This window comes from Aquila chrysaetos, chromosome 15, assembly GCF_900496995.4.
Source record: "Aquila chrysaetos chrysaetos chromosome 15, bAquChr1.4, whole genome shotgun sequence".
NCBI lineage: Eukaryota > Metazoa > Chordata > Aves > Accipitriformes > Accipitridae > Aquila > Aquila chrysaetos.
The window spans coordinates 28,084,735-28,094,499 of NC_044018.1; the positions used below are offsets into that span (position 1 = coordinate 28,084,735).

At 63.6% G+C, this 9,765-nt stretch overlaps 2 protein-coding genes across 2 annotated transcripts in view; one reads left to right on the plus strand and one right to left on the minus strand.

Moving 5' to 3' along the window:
* ZNF740 (zinc finger protein 740) overlaps positions 1-2,611 on the minus strand; it is a 7,401-nt gene extending 4,790 nt beyond the window's left edge. Inside the window, 4 exon segments of the mRNA XM_041128866.1 lie at positions 234-254; positions 256-366; positions 978-1,226; positions 2,210-2,611. Coding sequence (XP_040984800.1) covers positions 234-254; positions 256-366; positions 978-995 — 150 coding nt within the window. The 5' untranslated portion in view covers positions 996-1,226; positions 2,210-2,611.
* A 683-nt stretch (positions 2,612-3,294) lies between these two features.
* CSAD (cysteine sulfinic acid decarboxylase) lies at positions 3,295-8,113 on the plus strand. The gene is made up of 13 exons (XM_041128941.1): positions 3,295-3,422; positions 4,190-4,433; positions 4,530-4,656; positions 5,059-5,186; positions 5,310-5,316; positions 5,558-5,673; positions 5,785-5,864; positions 5,960-6,011; positions 6,193-6,311; positions 6,658-6,739; positions 6,827-6,905; positions 7,130-7,191; positions 7,861-8,113. The coding sequence occupies exons 2-13, from the start codon at positions 4,275-4,277 to the stop codon at positions 8,005-8,007; spliced, it is 1,158 nt and encodes a 385-aa protein (XP_040984875.1). The 5' UTR covers positions 3,295-3,422; positions 4,190-4,274; the 3' UTR covers positions 8,008-8,113.
* The last annotated feature ends 1,652 nt before the right edge of the window (positions 8,114-9,765 follow it).

Consider the following 9,765-nt stretch of genomic DNA (forward strand, 5'->3'; position numbering starts at 1 on the left):
GTAGAAGAAAGCCAAATTAAAGTGAAGGCTAAAAGGAAGGAGGAGGAGAAACCGAACGAAGAGAGGAAAAAAACAAGTGGAAGGAGTAAAAACCGAATGAAAGGAGGGAAAAAACAAGCGAAAGGAGGGAAAATCCAAATGCAAGAAGGAAAAAGCAAACGAAAGGAGCAGAGAACGGAATTGCAGCGCCCGCCGTGCCCCCAAGCCCTCCCTGCGGCGGGGAGCGGCCGTACCAGCACGTCGGGGCTGCTCCCCCCTCTCCCTGCTCTCGCCTTGTTTCGAGCTCTGTTTCGGCATCATCTTCTTGCTGGCCACCGTCGGCACCAGGCAGACGCCGGAGAGGCCCTCGCAGGCCAGGAGGCTCGCCTGCCGGGAGAGGGGGGAGAGGCGGCCCAGCTGCAGGCGCCGCCGGGGCGAACCAACCCCCCCGGCCCCTCAAACGAACCAAAACCAAAGACCAAACCCTTGCGAGGGGGACGGAGACCGGACGCCTTCGACCGAGTGATAAAATAAGAGGGGGAGGGGGGGGGAGGCACGAGACCCCCCCCCCCCTCCCCAAACCCCCTTTTCGTGAGGCCCGCCGAGGACCTAACGGCTAACGGGAGAGTTCGGATGATCCCTGGAACGGCGGCCGGGAAAAGCTCCGCCGGCTCCGGAAAGGACCTGGGACGGGGAGGGTGACGGGGTGACGGGGGGGGGGCCCGCGCCGGCACCCACCGCCCCAGCGGGGAGGGAGCTGCCGGGCCGAGCGCTCTCCCCCCCCTCCCCACGCTTCTCGGCTTCGGATCTTGGGGTACGGGTGGGAAAATTGGGGCTCATTACCTGAGCCATCTTGTGTCTGTCTGTCTGTCCTCGACAAACGGATTGTAACAATTCTTTAGCCTTAATTCTCGCCCAGGAAAAGAATTTTTTTAACGGTTAGAAAGGTGGGTTCAGTTAATCATTTTTTTTTTTTTTTTGCCGGGCTCGTCCAGTACCCTCCACTTTGCCGACATCTTTGCCCCGGCGCCGCGGGTGCGGTGAGGCGCTTCCTCCTCAACCCCGGGGGGGGCTGGCAGGGTTAGGCAGGGTTAGGCAGGATGGGCAGCTGCCCGTAACGCTTCTTAGAGAGGGGACATCTCCCCTCCCTTCCCCCCCCCGCCCCCCCCTGCCCGGGGCGGGAGCCGGCTCCCCGCGGGGACAACGCTGCTGCCGCTGCCGGTGCCGGTGCCGGTGCCGGTCTTCGCCTGCGGGGAGGGAGGGGATGGTTATGGGGGGGGAGGGCCCCCCCGGGATGGGGGGGGGCGACCGGCCCCAAGGTTGGGGGGGCGGGGGTCCCTGTCCCTGCTGAGCCCCAGCCAGACCCCCCCACAGGGTCGATTTGGGTGTGGGGGATAGGAGGTGGGGGGGGGTGGCTCTGGGGTGGGGGGGTGACACGGGTGGGGATGATGGCATGGGGGGGGCAGGGGGTGACACTGGGGGAGGGCAACCTTGGAGTGTGTGGGGGGTGTTCCAAGGTGGGGGTGAATGACCCTGAGGGTGCACAAGGGGGGTCCTGGGGGTGTGAGTGACCCTGGGGTGTGCGGGGGGGGTGTCCTAGGGTGAGATGACATGGGGATGGGAGGATCCTGGGGGGCTGACCCTGTGTGCCAGGGGTGCCACGGGGGGGGCTGGTGTCCCAGGGCGGGGTGACATGTCGGGGGCTGGGGATGATCCCCGGGGGGGTCACCCTGTGCGTGTGTGAGGGGTGTGCCAAGGCGGGGGGTCCCGGGGTGGGTCCCAGGGCGGGGGGGGTCCCGGGGAGGGGGACTGTGATCCTGTGTCAGGGCGGGATGACACCGGGGCTCCCGGGGCGGGCACCGGGGGTGGGGGGGGGGTCACACCGGGGGGGGGGGTGTGTGTCACACCGGGGGCAGAGGGGTGACCCCGCGGGGGGGGGGGGCCGCCCCTCCCGGTAGGGGCGTACCGCGCCTGCGCGCTGGGCCCGCCCGGCCATTTCCCCCCCCCACCCCCCCCCGCCGCCCCCCGCTTCCCCCTCCCCCCCCCCCCCCCCCGGTGCCGCCCGGGAGGGGCGGGGCTGAGGCGGCGGCGGCCGGGCCCGGTGAGACGCGCGGCCAGGCCCCGCTAGGCCGGGCCGGGCCGGGCCGGGCCGTGAGCCCGATACCGCCCGCCCCCCCCCCTCCCTCCCTCCCGGGGAGCTCCGTGCCGGCGGGAAGGAGCGGGTCCGTACCTGCCGCGACCCCTCCGCGCTCCGCTCCGCGCCGCCCGCCGCACCGACAAGTTTACAAACAGCCGCGGCCCCAGCGCCCCCCCCCCCTTCCTCGGCCGCCGCCGCCGACCCGGAACCGGAAACACCCGCCCCCCCGCCGCGCCAGCGCTTCCGGCGGGGGAGCGGCAGGGAAGTGGGGGGGGGAAGGGCCGTGCGCGCCGCCGCGCATGCGCGCCGCCGCGCCGTGACGCCGCCGCCTGCGACGCCATCTTAGGGTCGGGGCTGTTGCCGGGGCAACGCGGGACGGCGCGGCCTGGTCCGGCGGTGGGCCCGGGCCCGGGTCCCGGCCCGGGCCGGAGCCCCCGCTGCCCGCCCTGGTTGCCCCGGGGGAGCCGCCTGTACGTCATTGCTCCCCTGCCTCCCCCCTGGGATAGGCCCTGCCCCCCCTCATTGCCCCTGGGGGGAGTTTTTACACACACAGCCCCCCCGCGCCCCACTACAGCCTCCTTGGGGGGACCCCCATCCCCCTGTGACTCCCTCGGGGGGGGGTTGGTCCCCTCCTTCCTCTGTCCCCCCACCTCACTGGCCCCCTGGGGCAGCTCCTGTCCCTCCCTGTGGCTGGAGGCCGTGGCCGGGGGGGGGGCGGGAGGGGGGGCAAACAGGGTCTCCCCATCCCCCCTCACTGCTGGGGACAGGCCTATCCCTGGCTGGGGGCTCCCGGTGGCCCCGTGTCCCCTCCCGGCTGGGCAGCCCCGGCACCGGGGCCGGTGGCAGCGCTGGGTCCCCCCCCCAAAAAGGGCAAAAGCCACATCCCTTTCCCCCTGCCTCCCGCTGGCTGCCCGGTGCTCTCGGTGATGACCCCAGGCCCGGCGGGGTGCACGGGCACGGGGTGGGGGGGACATCGGGGATGGCTGCTCTCTGCTGACTGTGCTTCCCTCCCCTCTCCCCTCAGCTCCCTGGAGGCACCGTCCCCGCTTTGCCACCCTGCCTGCATGCCGCCTGGCTCCCAGAGCCCCGCTGGGATGGGGGCACAACTTTGGGGAAGCCCCCCCCCCGCCCCGGCCCCCCAGGTGCGTCTTTAAGAGCCGCTCTTCGCCACCGCGTACTTTGTCCCTTGTCCCTCTGCGACGACGTGGCCGAGAGGATAATCCCTGCCGGCACGAGGTGAGGGCGAGCCGGGAGCACCTCATCCTGGCACGCTTCCTGGCCGGCACGCTCCGCCGATCCCCGCGAAGTGCCCATCCCCCCGCTCCATCCATACCCCCCCAGCCGTCTTATCCTTCGCCTCTCCCTCATTTCTTTCCCCCCACCTAACACCCTCCTCCAACCCCCAACCCCCTCCTTTCTCTCTTTTCCTTTAATTCAACACCTTCCCCCCTTCCCTTTCTTCATTCCGACCTTCTGTCACCCCCCCACCCATTTCACCTACCCCCACCCCACACCAACTCCCTCCCCCCCAGAACCTCCTTTGTGACCTTCCACCACCTTTACCTCTCCGCCTACTTTTCCCCCTAACCCAACCCCAATTTGTTAATCTTTTCTTGTCCCAAGACGGATATGCAGGGGATTGCTATGTTACCTGCTCTCCTATTTCACCCTCGCTAAAGCGACGCTTCATGATCCCCTTCTCGCAACCCCCACCATTCGCCACTTTTTCTACCGTGCCACTTCTCTCAACCCCCCACCAGCTTTACAGCATCTCCCCTGCACACTTTACACCCAGACAACTCATGAACGCCTACACCCACCCCACGCGGAGGCGAACCACTCCCCGCCCCGCCGCCTTCGTTTTTTTTTTTTTTTTTTTTGAACCCGAGGCGGACATCTCGTATATTGGAACGAATGAGAACAAACGGCCAAGACTCCAGACATGTGCGGAGGTTGCTGGAAACGAAAACCACGCCACCACCCATAGAAGCTGCCCCCTCCCCCGTATGCTGCGATAGTATAGCACAGGCTCTGGAAGCGGAGAACAGTCCAGGAAAAAAGACAGGGACAGAGGCGTGGGAGGGGGGGGGGTCCCTCCCCGGTCCCGTTACAGGTGGGGGGGTTGACCGGCACGTTCCCGGGCTGCGCCCGCTTGTGGATGAGGGTGGCCGGGACGCGTCGGATGGCGGGAGAGCAGCTGGCGGAGAGTCGTCCCGGGCTGGATAAAGCCAAGCACGGGAGAGGAAATTCCTGCGGGAAGCCTTCCAGGTCTCTGCTGGATGAAGCCGTGCGGAAGGGGACGGATGTGACCGAAAAGGTGGGTGAGACCCGGAGCCCCCCCAGCGAGGTGGTGGGGACGGAGCGGGGGTCCCTGCCTGACCGGGGCCGAATCCTGTTCCCCCCTTCCCTGCAGGTCTGTGACTGGAAGGAGCCCCAGGAGCTGCGGGAGCTGCTGGACCTGGAGCTGCGGAGCAGCGGGGAGCTGCCGGAGCGGCTACTGGAGCGCTGCCGGGACGTCATCCGCTACAGCGTCAAAACCTGTGAGCCCCGCTGCTCCCGGTTCAGCCCAATCCTCGTCTCGCCAGTCAGCCTGCTCCCCGGTTCAGCCCCAGCTGCTCCCTGTTCAGCCCCTCTGCTCCCCGGTTCAGCCCCAGCTGCTCCCAGTGGTCCCAGTCTGGCAAGGACTGCTCCCCAACCAGCCAGGAGTCCGCTGTCCTGCACGGTCGGGTTCCCGCACGGTCCCCAGTCGTAGTACACTGGTCCCACACACGGCTCCAGAGGTGGCCCTGCTCCCACGGGTGACAGTTGCCCCCTTGTGGCAGCATCAAACCAGGGCATGAGGTACGATGCGGTGACAAGGATCGGTCGAGAGGGAGGGACCGATGGGGGTGGGCCTGTCCCCTGCACACTGACGCTTGCCCCCTCTCCCCCCCGCCCCCCAGGTCACCCTCGCTTCTTCAACCAGCTCTTCTCCGGCCTGGACCACCACGCGCTGGCAGGACGCCTGATCCAACCGAAGGCCCTCAAACCACGCCAGTACGGGCGACGGGAAAAGGGGAGGGGCTGGCCCTAAGCAGGGGTATTTTGGGGTGCTGATAAGGTGTGGGGGGAGACTGAGGAGGTGGGGGGGGAGTTGACGTTTGCAGGCCAGGGGAGAGAATCGACCACGGGGTTTTGTGTGCCACCCTGGTAGATAACACGTACGAGAGATCGCCCGGTGGTTCTGATGATGACGGGGAGGAATAGGTGGGTGATGGCCAAAAGCTGCGGGGGAGAGAGCTGGTAGGGCTGAGCAGTAGTGGCGGAGCGGCATATTCTGCCAGGACCAGATCACTCACAGCCCGCCAGGTGGCTTGTCCCTGTCCCTGTCCCCACCTGTGACCCCGGTGGTGGCTCATCACCGTCTCCGGCTGTGACGTGGGTGTCCCTGTCCCCTGGCAGGAGGCTCCATCTCCAACATGTATGCCATGAACGTGGCCCGGTTCCACCGCTTCCCAGAGAGCCGGCAGAAGGGCAGCTGGGCTCTGCCGCGCCTGGCCCTCTTCACCTCCCAGGAGGTGGGGAGGCGGGGTCTGCCAGCCCCGGGGCAGGGGGACGAGGAAGGGGATGGGGTTTGGGACCAGCCCCACCTCCCCCAAATCTGGGGACCCCATCTTCTCCCCGCTCAGAGCCACTACTCCATCCAGAAAGGAGCTGCGTTCCTGGGCATCGGCACCGACAACGTCCACCTGGTGGGCACCGATGAGAGGTGAGTGCCGGAGCTGATCCCAGCCGGGCTCTGCCAGCCCTGCTTCCCCAGCCCCTCCATGGCTGCACATTTTTGTTTCTCTCCCCGTCCCTCAGGGGGAAGATTGATTCACGGAGGATGGTGGGAGAAAAGGAGATCAAGCAGAGGGCAAAAGAGAGGGAGGAGGGGGAGCGGTGGGGGGGGGGGACAGAGGGGAGCGTCCATGGGGTGCTGGGTTTTCCTATCGGTGCTGGGCGCAAGCTGTAGTGAAGAGGCTCCCCTGAGCCACCATATCCTTCCAATCTGCCACACATCCCAACAATCCTTGTCCCGCCAACACGGGGCCAAGCCGATTCGTCTAGTTGGCCACCATGTGGCCACCCACCGTCCTGGTCGGCGCCTTCGAACCCACTGGGACAGATCACGCGAAATTCTGCCGTGTGCCACGGCCTCTGGTTCCACGTGGACGTGAGTAACGGGGAAATATCTGGGGTGGGGGAGGGGGAGGACTCATTGACACGTGCCCCCTTGGGTGGGACCACATCTTCCTTGCTCGGCAGCGGCGATATTACCACCCCTCTGCCCTGACCCAGGCAGGCAGGCCTGGGCCAGGCAGCAGCACAGCTCGTCGGGCCTACCCGCAAACACGGCAACCTCAGGCGGCTGTCGAGAGGCTAATGTGACCACCCCCCGACTCTGAGCTCCCCACAAAACAGGCTCAAAACTCCCCATTTAAGGACTTGGGGACCCCCCTCTCCCCATGCTGGGGGCTCGTCTCCACCCTCAGAAAAAGAACTCTAACACTCTCCCGCAGGGCCGACTCGGTGGCCTGGAACCCCCACAAGATGCTGACAGTGGGTTTGCAATGTTCGGCCTTCCTGCTCCGCGACACCTCCGTAAGTCCCACGGCCCCTTCCCCTCTGTGGGTCTGCCCCACACCACCATGCCGGTTGGGGGGTGGGAGCGCCGGTCTACACCACCAGGGCGTCCTCCAGCGCGGATGCCACGGGCCCGGTGCCCAACGACCTCTTCAACACCGGAAAAATAAATTTTCCGACGTCAGTACGACAAAGGGGACACGACACTGCAGTGGCGGGCCGCGGAGTGGACTGCACCTCAAGCTCTGGCTTCCTCGGAAAAGCCGGGGTGGGAGCCAGAGCGGGGCTGGAGCGGCCGCGTTGAGCGGGCCTTCGCCTTCACCCAGTGAGCGCTGGACCTGGGGGGACACGACACAGGCCCACGCCCCCCACACTACATAGGGGCTTAACCTCTCGCTCCTCCCCAAGGTTTACATGGACGAGGAGGTGAAGAGGAGGATTCGGCTTGTCCACAGCTGGTGCTGGAAATCGTAAACGGGGGGGGACGTTGTCGCCTGGTCTGCCGTGTCCGCACCGCAGCCCGGGGCGTAGAGTTTTATGATCTGCATTCTCCTCCCCGCCCCTTTAATAAGCACACTAGGCATTGCCAAAAGCCGCCGGAGGGAGAGGGCAAGACAACGCTCACCTGAAGCTCTGACCCGAAAGCGGAACGGGTTTAATCCCCGGGAAAGGGTCCCACAAAAATGGGATAGGGGGCAAACAACTGGCGATCCCGACCAACCCCACAGGGGGTCTGGTTCCGTGAGGGAACGTAGGATGCGACCTTTTCTACCTCCGTAATCTTCCTCCTCCCTCTGCCGTCCGCAAGCACAGAGTTGTCAGTACAACACGATATTGCTTCTGTTCAGTGCCCCACAGCATGCGGGGAGAAGGAGGGCTCCCCGGATTAATCGGCCGACGAGTTGGGAAGGTGAGCGCAGGAAGCTAGAAGCCGGTGAGCATGCCCGAGAACGAAACACCCCACCCCTGCACCGCTCAGTCAAATTGCACCATCCCCGGAACTGCGCCAAGACCCACAATTCCCGGAGAGGATTAGGTGGACGAAAAGATGGGATCTCCCCCGACGCACAGGGGCCCCGCCAAAATCAAGACATGAAGGTGACGGTTAGAGACGGATACTAGATTGAGGCGGCGAGTAGGGAGGAAACAGGTCCATGATGGTGGGCTACCAGCCCCACGGCGCCAGGGTCAACTTCTTCCGCCAGATCGTCACCCAACCCCGCCGTCACAAGGTAACAGACGGGATTCTCCTGGATGAGATCGAGAGGCTGGGACAGGATTTGTGAGGACCCCAGGAGGCCTCCTAGGACCCCTTACCCTCGCCCAGCAGACCCCTCCACGCATGAGAAGAGTTGAGCAGAGCTAGCACTTTCCTCCGGCATCCGGCGTCCACACTTAATTCGGAATAAAGAGCGGAAGCGGGCTCGACGCCACCGCCCGTTGAGGGGTGGGACAAAACCAAATCACTTCGACAAGTTGCAGGCCTAAAAGTAATTCGGACAGATGGTACCTGATTCCGTATATCAATTTATAGACTTCAGTTTTGTAGTCAATGCTTCTAGTCGATATTAGGCTATAAGAGCAGTATTAATACTGCCTCCACCCCCCCACCTCAGGTAATAGGTGTTCCTACTTGTGTCAGGAGACTGGCAAAATGGGGGCCTGAGAGTGTGAGCATGTAGCGCATAGGCAGTTTTGCACCAGCTACTTGCTCGCTCCATCACAAGTCCTGACCTAACTGGATGTAGAAGATCGTGAGAGAAGTAGACATTCCGAGCAAAACACTATGGCATGTTAGTACAGTTGTTCTGTGACTCGTAGACAGGTCTAAGGGCCAGGTCATAAGCTGCCCTGGCAGCGTTCAGTTCAAAGTTGTGTATACGTGCTTTTTGGTTAAAGGGTGTGTAGCCAGAGCAGTGACATGGCCGAGGAGGTTCACGATAATGTACTGAGACCTGCGACGCTTCGAACCGGAGTAATTTTGTACAGGGTGAATGGTTCGCATTCCTTGAGAATTCACACCCCTAAACTTTCAGCCTCAGAAGAGCTTCTGCCAGCCCCCCCTCGTAATGTGAGCCAGACCAGATATGAAAATGCCAAACTTATAGAAAGCCTTGCAAAATGGATAACGCTGGCGACGATTCCTGAAAGGAGCACACAGCAGGTTTCAGCTAGTAACCACAGACCGGAGAATTTTTTGTCGGGACTCCCAGGGAGAACATGGTCCCTTCCTGCTTCTCCGCCGCCGCCCACTCAGCGGCACCCCCCCCTTCTCGCGACGAACACTTTGTCATCATCCCTGTAAATCAAAGAAAGTTCGACGTGCTGAATCGAAAGGAAACCGGAGATCTATAGTCTCGCCTGCCATGACTGACAGTTTCCCCTCTCCAGAATGCTTGGCATCCTGCTCAAGAGTGCTAAGCACATTACTTGGCCGCAGGACCACTTTCTGTATTATAAAGGTCGTCTGTCATCCAAGCGAGACGTCAGAGCTTCCAGCAATTTACTTAGGGTTTTTCTTCAAGCATCACGTAGTATTTTCTCTGTGATTTGTCACGTAACACCTACCCTTGCTCCGCTGCAGCTTAGCGCGCAACACTCCTTTATGTGCGTTTTATGCAAGCTTCGCTATGCAGGGACCAGAGGAGACAGGCTAGAAGGCGTAGGCCGTTGGTAGTGTGAAGTACATGCGTCATCACAAAGACGTATGCTGGGCTGGATCCCATAATACCGCATCATACACCGCATCCTCCTAACCGCATAGTCGAAACACCTTCATGCACGGTGATAGCCTACTACCTGGTTCATGCCTACTCCGGAAAGGACAGGATTCATGTGAAAGATCGCCGGCTTTTCCCTGGGGAGCCACCGGGGGGGGGGCCTCGGCCATCACGAAGGCGGTGGGAGCTTCTCCGCCCCGGCTTAAGGGGGGGGGGGGGGGGGCGCAGTTTGCTGCATTCCCCCCCCCCCCGGGCTCCAAATGGCACCGGGAAAAGGCGGGGGGGACACGACCGGTCTCTGCTTTGGGGCTGCGGGGGGGGAGA

Excerpts from the sequence above, each read along its gene's own strand:
- CSAD (XM_041128941.1), top strand. The coding sequence starts at position 4,275 with ATGAGGGTGGCCGGGACGCGTCGGATGGCGGGAGAGCAGCTGGCGGAG. Across the intron at positions 4,657-5,058 it reads CCGCTACAGCGTCAAAACCT|GTCACCCTCGCTTCTTCAAC; the intron begins GTGAGCCCCGCT and ends CCCGCCCCCCAG. Across the intron at positions 6,312-6,657 it reads GCCTCTGGTTCCACGTGGAC|GGCCGACTCGGTGGCCTGGA; the intron begins GTGAGTAACGGG and ends ACTCTCCCGCAG.